The sequence below is a fragment of the Pelmatolapia mariae genome, linkage group LG23 (genome assembly GCF_036321145.2).
Source record: "Pelmatolapia mariae isolate MD_Pm_ZW linkage group LG23, Pm_UMD_F_2, whole genome shotgun sequence".
NCBI lineage: Eukaryota > Metazoa > Chordata > Actinopteri > Cichliformes > Cichlidae > Pelmatolapia > Pelmatolapia mariae.
Genome location: NC_086246.1, coordinates 37,942,501 through 37,963,444, shown reverse-complemented (window position 1 = coordinate 37,963,444; position 20,944 = coordinate 37,942,501). Strand labels below are relative to the sequence as shown.

At 42.5% G+C, this 20,944-nt stretch overlaps 1 protein-coding gene across 1 annotated transcript in view; it reads left to right on the top strand.

The window, feature by feature from the left end:
• Positions 1-13,775, top strand: part of atp10a (ATPase phospholipid transporting 10A) — a 43,705-nt gene extending 29,930 nt beyond the window's left edge. Inside the window, exons 14-21 of the mRNA XM_063467269.1 lie at positions 1,459-1,807; positions 3,572-3,648; positions 4,690-4,815; positions 4,907-5,107; positions 6,412-6,492; positions 6,985-7,089; positions 9,587-9,774; positions 9,950-13,775. Of these exons, the coding sequence (XP_063323339.1) occupies positions 1,459-1,807; positions 3,572-3,648; positions 4,690-4,815; positions 4,907-5,107; positions 6,412-6,492; positions 6,985-7,089; positions 9,587-9,774; positions 9,950-10,592 (1,770 nt within the window). The 3' untranslated portion in view covers positions 10,593-13,775. The remainder of the gene's footprint in view (positions 1-1,458; positions 1,808-3,571; positions 3,649-4,689; positions 4,816-4,906; positions 5,108-6,411; positions 6,493-6,984; positions 7,090-9,586; positions 9,775-9,949) is intronic.
• Positions 13,776-20,944: the final 7,169 nt, after the last annotated feature.

Below are 20,944 nucleotides of genomic sequence, written 5' to 3'. Positions count from 1 at the left end.
TGTGCCGCGACCGGTTGGGGAAGAGGAAACTCCTCTGTCATGTGAGCATCTCAAGCTCCTGCAGTGATGAATCACTGAAATGCTGGTAAAGACCGACCCCGGTCGTCTTTGCCTAACAACGTTTCAGAGGACGGAGTCTCAAGCCATTTAGATTCTTATTCACAGTCTAAATATTTTTCTACAAAAGTGATCAGCTGCCTGAATAGAATAACTGATTGCACAATTTACTGCATTCATTTTGCATTGCTCAAGAACATCGCCTGTGAAATTGCCAGCAAATAATTAGATTTATTATCAGATTTAATTCATTTATCCCAAAAATTGCAAATTGTGTCTTGCAGCATCCAAACACTGAACATAAGATTTAACAAAACAGCATAAATAAAGTATAATTACAGAAAAAAAAGAGCTCAATAGGTAACAAGCTGAGTGTACTGTTGTAGAATAAAGTTGGCTCATAAAGCAAACTAAAACTTGCCTGAATGCATTAAAATATTTGCTCTAAACCCGACCGACCCAAGGACAGGCAGAAGATCTTTATTTTAGTTTATTTAGTTTAGTAAGTTTTAGCACAAACTGACAGCAGAAGGGGTGAAAAACGCCCCACAGAGCACAGCACAGAAAAAATGTGCTGGCCGCAATTCTCCTGTGGTGACGAGTCAGGTGGAAATGTACGACGTGTCAAATCAACCTTGGGCTCCGCTGGTGGGATGACAAACAGCTAGTTTTGTGTTGGCATCATAGATTGTGTGTAAAGCGTTAGCACAGCGATAGCATGCTGCTGTTGTAGAGCTTTGTTGTCAGACTCACAGCTGTGGGTTGTTGTTTTCTAGACCGAGCACAGGTTGATCTTTAGTGTTGCGTTCTTGTCCCTCTCTGGAATAAATCAGAAGAAATCCTCATTCCAAAAGATGGAGATCGCTCATGTTTGTGTCTGATCTGACTAAAGATTTTTTTATTGACCCATCCTACATGATGTGTTACTACTACAGACGTTTACTGTGTTTACAGTAAAGCCTTACACAGGATTTAAATTCGTATTTGATCTTAAAGTATCCAAGCTCTAGAGCTCCGGAGATTGTTGCCGCTGGCATCAGTAATGATGTGAAAATTACATTTGGAAGACTCTGACCAGCCTGCTGCTAACATGTAAACAACAGGATGTGTGGGGAATGGACTGTGACATCCATCGATGGTTTGACTGCAAACTGTAGTGAAATCTACTAGAATGTTGTTGATTTTCTTGCTTGAACTCTGAATGAGAAATCTAATTTTCTCAAAATATTCATCGTGCATATCTGTGTCTGAAAACTCCTCCTTTATTAAAAAAGGACCCACAATGTTTGACTCTGTGCTGCTGAAGCATCTGCTTACCAGATGTGAAGCAGATCAGGCAGTTTTGATACGAATTAACATGCCGTCCTGACGCTGAACTCCAACCTCTTCTCTGTGAACCAGGAGGCGTGCGCGCTGCTGCTGGAGGAGAGTTTACACTACATCCAGGCCAAATTCCTCTGCAGCCCTTCAGGCCCAACCACCAAGACCTTCAACACTAACTTCTCGCCCTTTGACATCTACTCCTCTTCATCTCCGTCCTCCCAGTCCACTCCCTTCTTGGTGCACCGGCTGGGCCTGGTGATAGACGGGCGGACCTTGGCCTACGCCCTGGATAAGAGTTTGGAGGATAAGTTTCTGGCCGTTGCACGGAGCTGCCGTTCCGTGCTGTGCTGCCGGTCCACGCCGCTGCAGAAGAGCATGGTGGTCAAACTGGTGCGGAACAAGCTGAAGGTCATGACTCTGGCCATAGGTAAGGACCGGGTGAGCATATTCAGACACAGATGTGCCTGTTTTTATAATCCAGTCACAAGCTCACTGCTGGACTTAAAAACAACTGACCTCACCCGAAGTAAAAACTAAATATTTGTCCTATCTCATGCTTGCATGTGTTTATAGTTGCAGACATAAAAATTAGGCCTATTAGGCTCTAACTTTGTGTTAAAGCATTCCTTAGCTTTGAACGGCTTAAACTGTGAGCTGTAGTCTTGAACCTTCAGGCTATCCCCAGCATGTAAGATCCCAGCAGCGTCCAGACAGATCAGAACGTGCCTGAGCTTTCGAGCACAGCTGCTAACCTGCTCACAAGTTGTTCCCAAATATTAACGAGCTTGGATAAGGGATTTTTTTCTCAGCGTTGAAAGACATTTTTGGAACACACAAACTCTTCCAGACAAGTGTACAAGTGACTTTCCCCATCTTCATCTTACTCTTTTCTAACAAACACATGAATGCCATATTTTAATTGCAGTGTGCACACCTGAACCTGCCAGCCCTGAACATTCAGTTTATTTACTTTATTTATTGCATCTTTACCTCATCATGCAGCAAATTGGCTGCTACACGGCTCCAGTGAACCTCCTGTATGTTCCTCCTGCTGTGATCTCTGTGTGAGCTGATTTTGAAATTTGCCTGAGATGGAGGTGCACCATTCATCATTCAGCCTCTGCTCTGAGTTATTCTTAGTATTTCTACACTTTCCCCTAATGAAGCTGCAGCAGCACAGAGGGGACGTGAGGACGTCACTGTGACCTGCGTTGGTCTTTTCTCTGTTTTCCATTTATTTGGTCCTGCTGTGCTCAGGAGGAGCAGGTTTTATTTGCCAGCAGGACGTTTTTTTCAGTCAGTGCTATGTTAGCTTTTTAGCTTTAATATCTTTCAGTACTTTAGTCTTATTATTCAGACGTGTCACGCTTCACGAGCTGGTACGGAGCCTTACACACATTACTTGTAATAATAATAAATTATGGCCTACTTGGGCCATTCTAGGGTTTTAATGCAAGCATCTGACCAATAATATGGCTGCGCTGTGGTTAATTATACTAACACACTGTCCAGTTCTGGTGAGAAAAATTCAGGAATTTAATTTGGATGTTGCTGATCACTAATAAGCAGATACAATAACTTCTTCCATGCAGTCCATCATCCAAACATGGTCACTTCTGGCTCCAGAAAAACTGATATGGCAGCAGCCAAAATGCACTCTGGTTATACTTTTCTGAAAAAGTCGTGATGGCACATTAATCACGTTGTTCCATCCCACTCACAAAAAAATCCAGCCTTGTGAATTCTCAGTGAAAAGGGAAAAAAGGAAAAAAATTCCAGCCAACTTCTATTTGAGTGCTGCTCACCACCTACCTTTCATTATCAGCCTGTGCTGCCACTGCGGTGCCATTGTGACAACAAAATCCTCCCCCTCTCCCACTCCACCACCTGTAGTGACAAAAAGAAGGGAAAACAAATCTATCCACACTACCGGAGACACCGCCTGTCGGCTGCCGCAGCAGGAAGGCCTCTGCCTCATGGGAGGCCGAGCTGCAGAGGTGGCGAACGCAGCTCGTATAACGGCTGAGGAGTCTGTGAAAGCTTCACGTTCCTCTCGCAAACACGGGGCACGCCGGCTTCTCCATCTTGTCGTCTTCACGCTCGATAAAGCCCCCCCCCCAAACATAAACTGATGTACCTCCTCCTTCTAACGGTCTATTTTTTCTCTTTCACTTCCCCACATTAATCACAGGAGATGGGGCCAATGACGTCAGCATGATCCAGGTCGCAGATGTGGGTGTGGGGATCTCAGGACAGGAAGGCATGCAGGTAAGGTGATGAATAGAGTGGCACATGGGGCGGAGAGGAGAGGAGAGGTGGGTGATTTACGGTGGGCTGTAAAAAAGCAGCGCAGCCTGAGAGCTCCTGAGAGCGAGAGGAGCTGCAGATAAAAGATTGGGGAATCGGGAAGAGGGGGAGACACTAGCATTCTTTAGGGTTGTTAATGGCTTTTCATTACACTTAAGTGCGGTTTTTAGCCCACATCCATGACCATCCTCTAAATAGGATTGCCTGTGCTGTGCTGAGTCAGCAGGAAGGCCCTGTGTCCTGCAGAGAAGCAGCGCGGCGTGGACGCTCAGCTCCAAGGCCACGGCTGAGAGAGCATCTTCACGAAGAAAAACCTCCTCCCCTCCGCTCGTTTACCTGCAGCACCCTGCTCCAGAGCTGTGCTCTTATGATGGAGATTCCCAATTAACTTCCAGGGGAGGCTTTGCCGGCACGCTGCTGTGTAGCACATCTGCTAAAGCCTCAGTATCCTGTCTTTAACCAAGCTGCTGCATTAATTACCGTTAATCAAACTGCCACTTAATGAGACAGCGGTCACTCTCGGGGACTCCGCCGCACGCCACGTGCTGAGACGCTCTTTACTGCACCCAGGGCCTGCACGCACTGCTGCATTATCATTAACGCACCATTCGTCTATTAGCGACGCGCTCCCTGTGTAGTCGTTAGGAGGGGTTATTGGAGCGCAGCAGAAGCGGGAGGCCTGCTGTTGTTTCTGTTGCTGACAGCCGAGAGGTGCCGTAAAGGGTTAGCGGCGGCGTTTATGATGTAAAAGCAGGGCTCAGTACTGGGAGTGTTTTACAAGGTGATGGATGAGACTGACAGCTTCCTGCCGCGCTAACGGTGAATCCCAAGAGGAGGGCAACTCGTTTACGAGTTATTGCTTTGGAAAGATTATACCCGCTAAAGATTCATTAAGAAGAGGCGAGAACAGCCAGCGAGTAACTGCCTAATGTGTGCTCGTCTCGTGTACGTAGGAGAGAGGCGGCAGGAGACTGAACGTTTGGTTCTTGTGGTGTTCTGCAGGCAGTGATGGCAAGCGATTTTGCCCTCCCACGTTTCCGGTATCTCCAGAAGCTCCTGCTGGTACACGGGCACTGGTGCTACTCCCGTCTGGCTAACATGATCCTGTATTTCTTCTACAAGAATGCAGTAAGGCCCTTCCCAGTGCACATAGATCTGAGTCAGAAAGGATGAGGTGTTCTGCTTTTTCTCACTACTTCCATCCCATTTGTTCCCTCAGATGTTTGTGGCGCTCATCTTCTGGTATCAGTTCTACTGTGGCTTCTCAGGTTCAGCCATGATTGACCAGTGGTATCTCATCTTCTTCAACCTGATGTTCTCTGCTTTCCCACAACTCATTACTGGCACTCTGGACAAAGACGTGTCAGCAGAGACTCTCCAACAACTACCTCAGCTCTACGTGAACGGCCAGAACTCCGAGGTGCGCTCCCTCCTAATGATCTGACAGCACATTTCAAATTTTTACTAACAATAATGTGGGAGAAAAAAAAACAAAGCTGAAAAGTAGACCGGGTGTCTGTCTCCTGAATCCAAACTGGGAGCTGGTTCCACAGAAATGCCTCCCATTCTACTTTTAAATACTCTCGGAGCCAGAAATAAACCAGGAGTCTAAGAGCAAATTTTAGGATAATCTGGTAATGAGGTCTTTAAGATGTGATGTGGCCTGGTTGTTCTGGACTTCATAGGTAGGGAGAAGGATTTTTAGCGCTAATTCTGGATTTAACAGGGAGACAGTGAAGATAAGCAAATATGGGAGAAATATGAGCGCTGTATCTACACCCAGTTAGTACTCCTTCTATAGCATATTAGATCAGCTGAAGGCTTTTTAGAGAGCTTTTGCAAAAGTCTGATAATAAGAAATTACAGTACACCAACCTAGAAGTGAAAAATGCATGAACTAGTTTGTCAGCATCATTCTAAGGCAGGATGTTTGTAGCTCCGTAGTGTAGTAAGTTTACACAAATGGCTAACACAAATTGTGGCTGTTTCAGGTGCTGAGTTATCTGTGAGCCAAAAGCTCAGACTGGTCTAAACACTCAGTTTCACACAGTGTTTACTACTACTGCTGACTCATATGAGAGAGCAAATGTCCCTACTGTAGTTATATCTGTCATAGAAGCCCCACCTTCTGTTTGTGAGAGGCAGCCAATCAGAACAATGTTAGCTTAAAGGGAAGTTGGCTTGAAATGAGGGGTTCCAGTGAGCCCTAAACTCTTAATCATGCAAAGTTCTCCACGATTTAGAGTCTAAGAATTAAACTTGGTATTACCATGAGGGTTTTTTTTTCCTCTCCCTGGCATAGACGAAAGACTTCACTCTTTGCTCCAGAGAAAACCCAGTTTGTCAGTCTTGACTCAAAGGTCAAGAATAAGCCGGAATTCATTTTGCATGCTGCATAGATACCATTCAGTTTAGACTCAGAAATCCACATTTTTCCTAAATAAAATGAATTTATGTTATAATATGCCATGATTTCTGTCATTAACCTTTGATTTCTAGCATAAATTTTAGCGTAAAGGTTAAAACTGTTGCGCTTGTTCATTGTTTTGATGGGTCATTAATGTTATTTCTGACCCAGAATTAATCAGGACTAGTTAACTTCTTCTGGTATCAAATGTAGGTAGGTAATAGAGAGATTTGTATATGTGTTTTGAATATTTACATTTTTAACATTTTTCCTCTCCACAGTCACACTGATGCTGAGTGTCTGTGTTTATCCTGCAGGAATATAAGCCATATATGTTCTGGATGAACATGATTGATGCCTTCTACCAAAGTCTCGTCTGCTTCTTCATTCCTTACTTTGTAAGCGTCACTTCTGCCATTCGTCTTCACCAAGTTATTAGAGTTTTACCTTTTTATTTGATTTTAATGTTTTATCCTCTTTACATGGTTGTTAACAATTCGTCAGCAATGAAATTTATTAATTCATAATTTATTTATTCATTTCTTTAAATTTTACTTAAAATGAATGTTTTCAGTACAAAGCATGAAACTAGAAGCGTTGTAGAGATTGCTAAGCTCAAATTTTTATTTCTACAAAACTGCAATACGTTCAATATATATCAATAAATGCACAAAAAATGCTTAAAAATACAGAAATTTAGTGAGATCCTCGAGTCAGTATGTAAGGTGTGATCTTATGTTGTTGTTTTTTTAAGGTGGTCGATTTTCAGTTCTAGCAAGCACGTGTATTCACGCTGCTTTATGTTGTGTTGGGAAAAAATTGACTAAAAGAACAAAAATCTATTTTCTGTATATATTTTTTTTTATGAAATGTTCTTCTATGCTGGCCAGGCCTATGCTGACTCTGACGTGGACCTGTTTACATGGGGAACTCCCATCACCACCCTCGCCTTATTCACTATTCTGCTGCATTTGGGCACCGAGACCAAAACATGGGTAAGAAATCTGATTATAAAGCCAACAGATGACAACAGCGATCCCTGATGTTTATTTAAAAATACAAATAATTTTAAGCTCATAGTCAGTCTGCTTTGGATGGTTACAGGATTATAATGCTCAAAATCTCTGTGGGGGAACATGAGTGGGATTTTTATTTTTATTATAAAAGCTCACTGTTGGTCTGTGATTATCATTCACTGGTAACACGTTACAGGAACCTTTGTAATAAATCATAAAAATTATAGTTTTATGGCAAAAATTCATAAAATTACATATTTTGTAACCATTTTTTTTCATGGATTGGAAAATCAGCATCATAGAAATTTGCCAGACATTAACAATTTATTGATTTATTATTTAAAAGGTCTTCTGTTTCATAACTTGTGAAAACAAAGTTGACATTTTGTTTAATTCCTGGATTCTGTCATATGTAGCTTTGACATACTACTTTAACCCATTTAATTCTGTTATTTATCACCAAGAGTACATCAGTCACGTAGTGTACATATATACGACTTTTATTGTGAAAGGCAAAAGAAGCCTAAAACAAACTGGGTTTCCGGTAGAGTCTGTACAGGAAACTGAGCAGGGAGACGGCAGAGATAATCTACAGACCAGGCGTTCCTTAACCTCCTAAAACCCAAACTCTTTCATGGCATGCATTTTTAATTTCTCTTTGATATTTGGGCATATTGGGACCCGATGAAATTAAAAACAAAGAATTACCTGATTTCTTTTTTTTTTTTTTTTTTTTTTTTTTTTTTTTTTCCCTGATTTTTGTTTCTAAGAAAAGTGAGAGCCACATATGAGGATGTTCGTATAAAATTTAGATCAAACAACAGCAGTATAATGTGCTTATAAGTGGATATAGAGCAAAATTGAGTATTTTGGTCTAAGTAACCCAAAATGTGATGTCCACATATATGGACGCCAGGTCCGAGGAGGTTAAACAGAGATTTGAAGTTGTGCAGAAGATGGAACAAAAACTAGAAAACGTCAGAAACAAACCCCATGTTTTTCCCGGGGTGAGACCAGCCTCGCTCAAAACTGAACCGGTCAGCCAGAGATCAGAGCTTAGACTTGGAGTGCTATAAACTCCAGTTACAACTTATAATGTCTGCATATTAACTATTTACAAACATTTTTTAGCATCATTTGCAACTTTACAGTAACCTTCCTGGTAATGTTCTCCAAACCAGTCATTAACAAATAAATATTTCATTGTATGCAACAGTAAATGAGTATTAACTGAAGTTGGGGCTATTTGTCAAATTCTCATCTTTTTAATAATTATTAGAAAGCGTCATTCAGTAGAGCTGCTCTGTGTTTGCAGTGTCAGACAGTCCACACCGCATCACAGCACGCCAACACCTTACACCGCCAGAGAGCTCAGACATGCTGCTCATAAACTGATGAAATTTATGACTTTGCCCTGAGTCCGAGTCTTCTCCATCATCTCTGTGGCTGTAAATTCAGCCTGACAAGGGTTTTTTTTTTTTTTTTTTAAACACATGGGAAGAGTGTCCTTTTTACTTACTGCCTTCATGGACACGACTGCCCCTCATTTAGAGGCGCTTTCATTAAAAGGAGCACGATGGAAGGTACACTTCCACACACGCAGCTGGCAGGCCCTTCATTTCCTCGCTGCTCAGGAACATAATGCATGCCTGATTGGTAAACTGGTGTGAAAGTCAATTAAAGGTAGGTAGGTGACAGCAGCCCACCCCCCCCCCCCCCCCCCCAAAATACAGAAGCTGTGAGGCTGTAATTAATTACGTGTGTCAGTACAACACTTCAGTGAGCCATTGTACACGATTCGCTGTGTCAGACGTCAGATCAGCCAATCATCTCCGGGATGCAACATGAGGAGTTTTTTCCCCTCGCTGACTAAACTCATTTTAGGGCACGAGAAGACGGTTTCGCATCCACACTTCTGTCGTTCTGCCTGGAGGAAACTTCTTTAATGTAGCCTAAATGTACAGCAGGCTTTAGCTTCCAGTCATGTTTACCTTCATTTAAATATATATGTTAATGTTTTACAGGCAGTAAATCAAATCACTGTGTATCACTTATAGAGAAATGGAGAGTCTTTGCTCATCTGATTCTCGGGAGAGGGCGGCAGCAGGGAGAATTTCACGGTTTGATCCTGGAGTTGAAGCTGAATCACGACCGCTTTCGTACATATTTCATGTCCGTGGGGCGGTTTGAGGTCTTGTTGAGGAGTCAGAGAAATCATTTCAGGCGGCAGATTAAAACAGTATTATTTTAGTATTTCCGTGTCATTGTATATTCAGTACCGGTGCGTGTTTTGCGCTAAAAGCGAACTTGGTGAGATCTGATTATTCGTATGTGAAAAATCGAGCTTTGTTTGAAAAAATAAAGACTGTAAAATTACGTGGTTGGTGTGAACGCCTGCGTTAAGAATAGGTGTGTAAAGTCTTATGATTTTAAGTTTCTGTTACTGTTTCTCATCCTCGTGTCCTTCCCCCTGTAGACGTGGATGAACTGGATGTCAATCGCCTTCAGTATCGCCTTATTCTTCACCGTGGCGCTGTGCTACAACGCCTCCTGTCCCGCCTGCTACTCTCCTTCCAACCCCTACTGGACCATGCAGAGGCTGCTGCAGGAGCCCCTCTTCTACCTGCTGTGCTTCATCACGCCTATCGCTGCGCTGCTGCCTCGGTACACCGTGTTCAGTTTGTGGATGAGTGAAAACACGAGCCTGTTTTTCAAATATTTATCATCCGAGTGCTGAATTACGTCTGTTATTGATACCAGATGCCTTTCATGTTTATCCCAGCCGCCTGGCGTTCTTCGGTGGAGCGCTGCTGATGTCCGTCTCTGTTTTACTTTTCAGATTTTTCTACAGGGCGTGTCAAGGCACGCTGTTCCCGAGCCCAGTCCAACTTGGAAGGCAGTTGGATAAACTCCCCGCTGACATCCGCAGGAACATCCTCAGCCTGAGTCAGGTCAAGGTGGGGTCGCCGCTCTGCCCCAAGCTTCCCTTCCTGTCCCTCGCTAAGGCCTCGCCTAAAGGTTACAATAAAAAGGATCGGAGGAGCGTCTCTGGCTCTAAACCGGGGCCTCTATTACAAACAGATGAAGCAAAGAGAAGCCCACTGCAGCCCACAGACAGCGATATGCACCTTTCAGATCTCTATACACCAGCTCCATCAGAAGTAGACACCCTTCCCTACACCAAAGACAACCCTGCCCCATCAGGGGAGCTGCAGACTTCTTCCGCTGCAGACTCAGAGCATCTCAATAAGACTATAGAGCTGTCAGATGTGAATCTGTCCAGCTGTGTCACCTCCACACCTCTGCCCGCTCAGGCAGACGGCGTGCAGCTGAGCATGCCCCCCGACGGAGCCTCGCAGTGCGTCAGATACACGAGGAACTCAGAGGAAAGACTCAAATCTGAGCACGCCGTCAGTTCGGCACACAGGACAGAGCCGCCGACAGAACGGCCGCTGCAGGCCGCTTCCTTCAGTCTTAACTAGAAATTCAATTGCACAATAGTTTGTTTGTTTTTTAAAGATCTAATTATATTTTTCAAGCAGATTCTTTTATGAAACATGCAAAGAGGTACTTTATATTTTGGATGTAAATCTAAAGCAGAGATATTTTTGCCTTTTGGGAGATTTATTTTTCTGATACTGGGAAACGTAAAGTTCACACAGAAACATCTCAGTACTCTGTCAGGTCTTCATGAAAAGAAGAGCAGAGAGATTCCACCGTGATATGGTACCCAGTTCGTTCTTTCAGCTTGGCCTGTAAATGCACCAAGACCTGGATCGGAGCCGTTCGTGGCCTCGAATCAGTGCTGATGAGGAAAGAAGTTCCCGTACTTTACTTATACTTAACGGCCACGCAGAAGCATATTTCTGTGAGGACTTCCATGCAGATGATACCAAAGGTTTATATTCACGTGCAGCAAGTTGTGGTGCTGGCTCTGTGCACATTTTCTTCTTGTTGCTGGATCGGGAAACAGACGTCTGTTTCTAGCTGTTCTCTTGCACAGTAAATTCTTCTGAATTATAATTATTAGAGCTGTTGGCTGTAAAGTTATTTGTGCATTATGACCAAGAAATCGCCATTTCAGTCTTTATGCACTAAGAATCCACCAGGAATTATGCTCTGTGTGTGTGTGTGTGTGTGTGTGTGTGTGTGTGTGTGTGTGTGTGTGTGTGTGTGTGTGTGTGTGTGTGTGTGTGTGTGTGTGTGTGTGTGTGTGTGTTTCTACAGGGTTAAGACTTGGTTTGAAATGGTTAGCGTTAGGATTATGTTCAGATTAGGGTTCGGGTTAGACGTTTAGCTGGGCCGTGGAATACGCTACATCCTCGCAAAAGCAAAACTCTTATATACACGTGTGTGTGTGTGTGTGTGTGTGTGTGTGTGTGTGTGTGTGTGTGTGTGTTTATCGAACGACTCATTGGATCTCTTTTAAGAGCCAGTTCCACATAAATGTAGATTTGCTAACTGTTGCCAAGAGTTGAGGTCAATCTGGTTTCCATGACTGTCTGTCAAATATAAAGCTGAAGTCGGAGGCGTTATTTTCTAAAAATAAATAAAAAAATAATAATAATTTTAAAAACCTGCTGTCCAGCATCTCTAAAGCTCATTAATTAACATTTCATAACATCTCCTTTCTTTCATTTTTGTAATCACCATATCATAAAGATAATATATGTATCAGTTGGTTGACATTTCACATTGCTAGCAGTTAGCTGCTTCTCTCTTCACCTTCATGTACTGAACCCGTCACTTGTCCTAACAGCGCTACACCAAGCACCCAGCAACAAGTCAGCCTCCATCCGAGTGAAAACCCTCCTCTGTGTGTCTGTGCAGATGTTTTGCAGATGTCTTCTCATCTGCATCCTTTACAGTTTTACTAGGAAGCACTTTAAAAGCCCCATTTTGCTTTTAGCTTTTCAGTTTTTAAACACCACGTTTACAGTGGTGGATATTTTTACCTTAAGCTGTTTCCCTCTGCTCCTCGACTTTATACACAGCTAAGCTAACTCTATCATAAGAAGCAGGATTTTTGCTACCATAAGCTTTTTTTTGTCTTGTTTTTTTTAGTCTGACTTTTATCATGTTTGATCTTTGGCCCTGTGTGAGTAACAGAGTAGCATTTAACTAAATGCAATCTTAAAACTGGAATTATTCTGACAAAGATTTATATCTTCATAAGCAACGACCGGTACTCAGAACAGGAGGTCTTGGCCTGTGCAAGTGGCCTGACTCCAAATGATATCTGATGGGCTGTGTGGCTTCAGCTTCATATTTAACACAAACATGAGAGAGAAGGATCAAATTTCTTTTGTTTGTGAGGAACAGCCAGTTGTAAGGAGCTTATTTCACACAGAGTAGAAACTGGGTGATCGATGCCCAGAATAAGAAAAAAGGGCATTATTTTGAACTTTTACTCATGAAAAGCTAGGCTAACGCTAATGAGTGAAATAATAAATGCATGAAGCTGAGCGTAACAGAGGCACCGCTTAGTCTGTGCAAGTGCCTTTTTTCCATTCATGTCATGTGTTTAGTTTATCTGAAGCCTGTCTGATTTTTTTTTTCTACAGCTGTAAACCAAATCCTCGGGGTTCAGTCTGTCCCAGATCTTAAAGAGACTGCTTTAAGTTTGCACTTTGAAAGCTTTGAGTCGCTGAGTGTCGTCGGTGCTGCTGGGAGAGCGGGAGCTTTGCACCCCTCTCACCTTTGCAGACACTTTGATGCGTTCCTCCAGTTTATGGTTGAGCATTTAAAGCAGCAGCACCTTTTTAACATTTTCTGAAGGGCGTGTCTCATTCCAGGATGTTTTTGTAAAGAGTTCAACTTTTGCCAAAGGTCATCTATATATTCTACGTGCCTTAACACTGGATAAGAAATGAAAAATGTGCTCGTGATGCTGATTCTGTTTGTTTAATGATGACGGAGCATATATTCGGAGGCTGCAGGCTCTGTGGTTTCTCTCCTCCTGTCCTTTTGCACATGGTGCTTGTTCCTTTGGCATGCTGTTGTCTGCAGTCTGTTCACTTTGTTTTAGAGGTTCTGTCATTTGGGGTGTTGCACTTTGTGTGCCAGGCTGAAGCTTGAGCGTTTCTGCGATCCTACACACACACTGTCACACAGCGTATCTGAGCATATTCGATGTTTTTCTCCTTATTTTTCTTTTGGTTGCTGCATCGGCCGAATGTGAGCTTCACTGTTTGAATGGTTTCACTCTCAGTGCTGGTCAGCCACAGCATTAAAACGTTTTTTAAAAACCACAATTATTTTGAAGCACAGTAGTTTTCGAAAAGTCAATGAGACATTAAGTCTTCATGTTAAATAGCTGCCAGGTTAATGGGATGTGAGATGGGTTATTGTTGTTGTTGACCGAGACCAGAAAAACAGCGAGTCGCTCCACTTTTAAAGCGATCACTAAATTAATTTAGGAAGACATCGAAGCATTCAAGGTGTTAAACTCTGCCACTGCCAGCCGGTGAAGCCGTGTTTCTACCAATCAGATCGGCTTTTTATGTTGTGGCTGATCAGTATATTGAAAGGTAATGATCAGAGATTTGGGGTTAAACACTGAAAAGCTGCAGCCGGTCACCAACGTAGAAGAATTGTTTTAGGTTTTTATTAATATTCCACATTTTTATCAGTTCTTTGGCCTTTGAGCAACTGGAAAGTTTCTGTACATGGCTACTTTTGAACAAAATAAAAATGATAATAAAGAATTTATGTATGCTTTCCTGGTCTTATTAATATACATTGACTTATTTTATGTATAGCAGGCTTGCCCACTATAAACTTGAAACCAGTGAGCCATTGATCATACCGTGGATAATTCTCCTTTCTGACTTTCATAATCACCATAATTTACTAAATTAAGTTCAAATTTTATTCAACAAAAGCTGAAACTTTTGACTGAGGCCATAAACACATCAGGAAAGTGTTTACTGGGGTCCCAGACTGAGGGAGATGTGCACCATTTTCCCCATAGACTTCAATTCAATTTCAAGTTTTGTATAACCTGCTGGCCGTTAGAAAGAATGCAGGTACTCCCACATTAGCATCGCCAGCTTTTTATTCTAGCTTTGTAGTCCGGTAGGAAAATCCTGATTCGAAGTAGAGTCTAACAGTCATCCTCAGAAACATGACTGTTGGGGGTTTTGTGTTTTTTAAAGCTCATCTTCCGTTTCCTTCTCTGGATCCATGTGCTGTACAGTCCCCTCAAATTAATGACCGTCGCAGCACTTTCTCCTCGTCCGGACACTGAGATAGTGATGACTCCTTTCCTCATCAGCCTATTTTTTGTTTGTTTGTTTGTTTTTTCTGCCTACGCATGAAGGTGTGACTTTGAGCAAAGCTTTTTGTTTTTTTGGGTTGCATTGCTGATAAGTAACACGGGTGTCCGTGGATCAGGAGGTACAGCGGGTCCTCCACTCGGTGTTTCGTTCCCCAGCTCCTGTAGACGGCATTTCGAAGTATCCTTGGGCAAAATACTGAACCCCGAGTTTCCCCTGATTCATCCACGGATGTGTGAATGTTAGATTAAAAGTGTTTAGGGTGAATGGGTGAATAAGGTTTGTGGTAAGAAAGTGCTTTAAGTGTTCAAATAGAGTAGAAAAGCACAGAAGTACCAATCCATGTACAGTAAAACTGACTTTTGTCAGTTTTATGATGAGAATTAATGTAAAAGATTGATATTATCATTAAACAGGCTCCACTTGGATTGAAGACCTACTCTAATTACTTTTTAAATCACCTGCACAACGATGCTCATTCGCAAGTTAATAGAGTTTAATTCGAATTTTTATCATGAAGGAGCTCCATTGATTGTGGCCATTAAAGAGGCCCAGGCCCTCTTCGTGACCCATAGGTTTAACGAGCTTAAATCAGAGTATTTTCAATTTCCCAAGCTGCCTCGTATATATAACGTGGTCCACCGCAGCAGTCAGGGAGCTAGATCTTGGGAGTGATGATGCTTTAAGAGCCTCTCCTTTTCCACTCCTTTCTTCCAGAGACGTTTTGTTCATTTGCACCAGTGAGGATATGCAATGCATCATTTCTGATTGCAAATAATAAATGAAGGATTTTTTTTTTTCTTTTTTTGTGAGCCAGGGCCATCTGTCTTCCAGTTGGTGGAGGCATTGCGAGGCTCCGTTCTGCTCTGTCACGTAGGAGTGGCTCAGAAAAAGCATTATTGCACTTTTTCAGTCTAACTTCCCACTGACACAGGAAGCCTGCCAACCAAAACAGCAGGGACACCAATAAACAGCACACAGAGATAGACAAACACCCACGAGTAGTTCAGGGTCTTTGGTTCACCTGAGAGTAAACTGTGTGCGGAAACACTACAAGAAAAACATGACTAAGAGACCTATTTATGGGTTAATTCTTACACTTTTAATAGTAGTTTTTAGAAAAGTCCTTTGGATGATTTTTCCATTCATGCTTAAATTTTTCAGACCTTTATTTGGGTCCGGGTCATAGAAGCATATGTTTAAGAGGGCTTCCAGGGTTTCCTCTCACTTGGACATACCAGAAGCACCTTACATTGGAGGCCCCAAGGTGGCATCAGGGTCAGATGCTGAACCTCTTCACCTGGCTCACATCAGTGTGGAGTAGCTGATCTACTCCTGGCCCCTCCCGGGTGACAGAACTCCTCACTTGTCCCTTAGTGAGGGGTGCTTGTGTTTGAGATGCTTTAATTCTTCTAGTCATTACTCAGAACTCGTGGCCACAGTGACTCCCCATGAATTGTGTAATCCAGGGCAGTAGAGTCTCTCCAGGCAATCTGGTCCTGGTTGACGAGTCAGGCTAAGAATGATGCAGTATCATAATTGATATCCATCTATTTTATTTTTTTAACGCTTATCCAATTTGAGGGCTAGAGCCTATCCTGACTTCCAAAGGGCGAGAGGCAGGGTACACCTTGGTCACGTCGCCAATCGTTGTCAAGGCTAAAACAGAGACGGACAACCGTCGCACTCACATTCACACCTACGGCCAATTTAGAATCACTGATTAACCTAACCCCACTGACTGCATGTCTTGAAGTGTGGGAGGAAGTGTGAACGCCACACAGAGAAAGCCCCGGCCAGGTGCTGGAATCAAACCCAGGACCTTCTTGCTGTGAGGCAACAGTGCTACAGTTTGAAAATGTTCACCTATGGCTAGGAAAACCCCCACTGACCTAAAAATGTGCCTTACAGCAGACACTAATGTTTCTTGGTAATTTAATTTTCTAATTTACAAAACAGGAAAAATTGAGGAAAATGGATTATGAAGAAGTATTATGAATACATGTATTGGAAATGCTTTTTGTTTTACACATAAAGTTGAAAAACTATTTCAGAAATTGACCAGATGCTTAGTTGGTATAAAGACCAAACTCGTCACACCGACTGAGCGGGGGCATCTCTAAAACAGAGGATCTTTGTGCCGTGAAGTGTGAAGCAGAAACCTTTATGTAAGCATATTTTCTTGTTTTTGCCTGATGAGCAGTTCAGCGGCCCGTTTGCCTGAGCGTGTTGTGATAATGTCGACATTTGCTGAAGTGTTGAAAATCCTCTGCGCTGATGAGCCCGTGTTATGAGCCAGCTCTGAGGATGTCTCTAAGGTACATGTGTCCGATCGCACGAGACATCACCTCCGTCGTGATCGTCTCGGTGACCCCTGTCTCTGCCTGCTGTCTGGTACATTTCCAGGAATTGCTTAACACCCGTGATATAAAACGATCCTCTCCATCCTACGTCCTGCCCTGCATGCAGTCTGCAGCATCTTCTCTAGAACTCTGGACCACCCTGCAGTCTCACTTACAGTCTGCATCGCAGAGGCTAAAAACACAAACACTTTTTTTTAGTTTGAACTTCATTGCCGTGTTTCTGCTTTTGTTCTTGTTTCAGCGATTATGAGATAACTGGGAGGGTTAATGAGCAGTTAAAAACTCCTTCTGACACATAGTAGAGAGAATAACAATGATCTGTTAAATTTTCTGTAACAAGTAAAAGTCTTAGATTCTAAATTTTACTTAAATCTTAGTAACTTTTTTCTAAATCAATCAGTTGCTCATTTCCTGTGGGTGTATTAACCCTCTACTGCATGACTTTTTAATTTTTGGGGAAAAAATTATTTCTCCCTATTTTGGGGGAGCTTTAGGGTCCCTAATAATATATCAATCATAAAATTTGACACCCTTCCCCCCCCCAAACAGATATTGGTTTGTTGCTTCAAGGCAACACTGTGCAACAAGGGTAGTAAAATGCCAAGTTATTCTATAATAAGTTGTATTAGTACAACAAGGATGAACAAATAAATAAACAACAAATAAACAATGTAAACATTTCACAAACCAATAAAACACCAAAATGCATCCAACATTTGACCCTAACCCTATGCACGCGCGTGCGCGCGCGCACACACACACACACACACACGTTGTGTTTCCATCACTTTTGTGGAGATTACATTAACTTACATTAATTTCCTGGAGACTTATCCTGACTCTACCCATCACTATTCCCTGCCTGAACCTTATCCTAACCCTGACTCAAGCCTTCACCCTAAAATTGAATGATTTACCTTGCAATTTGTCCCCATAAAGTAGGCGAGACCTCACAATGTGAGTGTGTAAACAAATTTGTGTCCCCACAACAATAAGTAATACACGACCACACACACTGACACCCGCACAGCAATATTGGTATGGCACGGATCAGGCCCACACAATGTGTTTACACATGGCCCACATACCGCAAAGAATGATGGCCCTTTTGTGGCCCAGACCTGGTTTGCCAGAGGTGGTCCACACATGGGCCAGCACAAGGCCAGTTTCAGACACCCTAGTCGTCCTGTGCTGGCCCATGTGTGGATTACCTCTGGCAAACCTGATCTGGGCCACCAAAGGGCCGTTATTCATTGCGGTATGTGGGCCATCTGTAGGTGGTATGCAGCCACGGGCCAGTTGTAGACACAATGCTGGCCCTGTGCTGGCCCAGAACAGTTTCAGCTCTGGCCTCAGATGTCAGCATAATGTGTACCTTAATCAAGCCATGCAATAACAACATGTGCCGGAACATGCAAAACAGTGCAAAAGTAACATACCGAAACTGTTCAGACAGTGAATGGACTGATTTTTATATAGCGCTTTTCTACTCTCCCAGAAGTGCCGACTTGATACCAGATCCTGGCCAGACCTGCTTGCTATGTGGGCACTAACACACACACAGACACAGTTACTTTACCAACTGACCCCTGACCCCTGAGCTCCTAAGTGTCCCTCAAACCTCATTCAGGCATCCACTCCTCTACTTCACTGTCACTCCCTGAAAGCTCACTGTCCTTACTTTCTGAGGACAGAAAGTGCACATTCCCTTGGTTTCCTTGCATAAAAGGTATTTACATCCATGTCCTGTCATCCATGTCCTGTAATTATGAGTAGATTGTAAAGTAAAAAGCATTGACTATGATCATATAAATGCACACAAACACATCTCTACACACATATGCAAATGCACTATAGTGCCTGAAAAAAATTGGGCTAACTGCGCAGTGTTGCCTTGAGGCAACGAATGAAAATTAACAGTTTTACTATATAAATAAATTTTAAAAAGTAGAAAAAACAATCAAATATGCTTCTTAACATATTCATGCACATACAAGTATTTTTTAATATACATTTATTTCACTATAAACATGTAAAATAGTGATTTTTATCTTGCCTCTGAATGGAGACATCTCTCATGTACTGCAGCTTGCAGAAAGGGGTCCTGCCCCCCCCAAATATAAGTCACACCACCTTCAACTCATCATTTTATTGTAAAGAGATGTGCCTGGTAGCATTATTTGAAAAAAAAAAGTTGTTTTTTTTTGAAGGGCCAGTGTAAGGCATAAAAATGTGGTTTGTTGCCTCAGGGCAACGCTATGCAGTAGAGGGTTAATTAAATGATCTGGACACAGTTTCGGCCTTACTGCCAGTTTTTCTCAGTGGTCATTTAAAAATCCCCAAAACAAACAACCAAAAAAAAACCAAATCCCTGCAGCCCACAGAGCATTTTCCCACAGATGACTACTATTAATACTGCAGATTTCTTGCAAACAAAGTATTTTTCCCTCGTCTTACGGAGTTATATTCAGCTGATGTCTCGTGTTTTATTTTTGTGTCATGATAATAAAGACAGAACAGACCAAGGAACCTGCAGGATGGTGCAGCTGATCACAGAGTAGCAGGCCACTTGAAGATCTGAAGGCTAGCAATACAATAGAAGGTGCGCAGTGATGTGTTAGGTGCCTGGGGGCTCTCCTCTTACTTTGATGGGCTGGGTGGGGTGCTGGAGATTGACAGTGGTGTGGCGGGGGTTAAGTTGAGGTTGGTGAATCCTGCCAACTCTCTTTTTTCCCCCCCTATCCTTTCTCTTCCCTTGGTCTGCCTCCCTGTGTCATGATGTGCGCCTCAAAATGATATTCAGGTAGTTTGTCTGACCCCCACATGCTTGCATACGTGCTCCTAAACTTTACTTAGTTTTTATGAGTTTGCATAACTTTAAGTTCTGGGAACTAGTGAAGCTAATGCCTAAGTTCAATAAGGAAGATCTGTAATCACTCATCTGCTTTTCTGTTTACATGTCTCCTGCTTTCCCACGCTCTCGATACTGACATACTTCATGCTGTACTCTGACTAAAAAGTATTCCTTTAATTTTTTTAACAGTGTATGAACCTATTTTATTCACATAAGAGATAAGAACCTTTTTTATAAAAGGAAAGTAATATTCAGAGCTCAGCTTTTTCAGTTTAGCGTAGCCTCTCACTGAAGGTTTGAATCTATGTGTTGTGGGACAGTATTATCGCCTCTCTTTCATAAAGGATGCTCCAGTGTCTACTCTGCTAAAGCAGGAAATAAAGAAGGCTCTGAAGCTTTTTCCTGAATATCTTGAGAGTTCAAACAGCTCTGATTATGGCTACTTCTGGGTCGCTGAACCGTCCTAAACAAAACTCACTATTTGACCACACCCATCATTTCCTGGTTATGGGACCTGCCACTGCAGCCAAAGTACTTCTCCATACTACATACTCCTCAGCTTTTGCATAATACAACAGTTTCTTTAGACAGAGAGAGTTCATTCAAATCCAAACATAGTTTCAAAGAGAGAGACAGAAATCATGAGGGGCCATAACAAAAAGTTTCCTGCACACATGCGACCTGTTTGAAAGTAGGTCTGGTTGGGTATTTTAAAGTTCTTCTGATTTAGCTTAAAGACATAAAGTCCCAAAACTTTAAAGCTTCAGCATTAAGGTGTTGACTTTTGGAAGAGCAGAAATAAACATGTCTACAGCAAACACGTTTCCCCCTTATAATTAACCCATATCCATACTGGAGTTAGGGGTGTGGTCACCTTGATTGACAGGTATCCTGGTGCCTCATCTCCACTGCTTTGATTCACTGAACTGGACCTCTACCTCTTTTTTAAATGTAGTTATCTGAGTAATAATACGGCTTTGCTGTGTACCATCGGCTAACACTCATCTAAAGAGCTCCAGTTTGGATGATTGAAATGAAGAAGTATAACCTGGAAACGCACTGGCGTTTATGAGGTGCTTTGTGTGCTCACAGTGACTCCCAGTGTTCATGTGGGTTACTGCGGCCATGATGTACAGTCCTGAAAAAGACCCTGGTGCAAAGAAAGACACAAGCATGGAAAGATCTGCTGTTTTAAGTGTCCTAGATGGCGTGTTTATTTGGAGTGTAATCACTCAGAGCTCATTTTAGCACATATGTAATTTGAAATGTAGCTTGAAGGCTGATGAATGTAAGAATGTAATTCTGTTACGTCTCTATTGCTGAGCTAATATTTGCTGTAT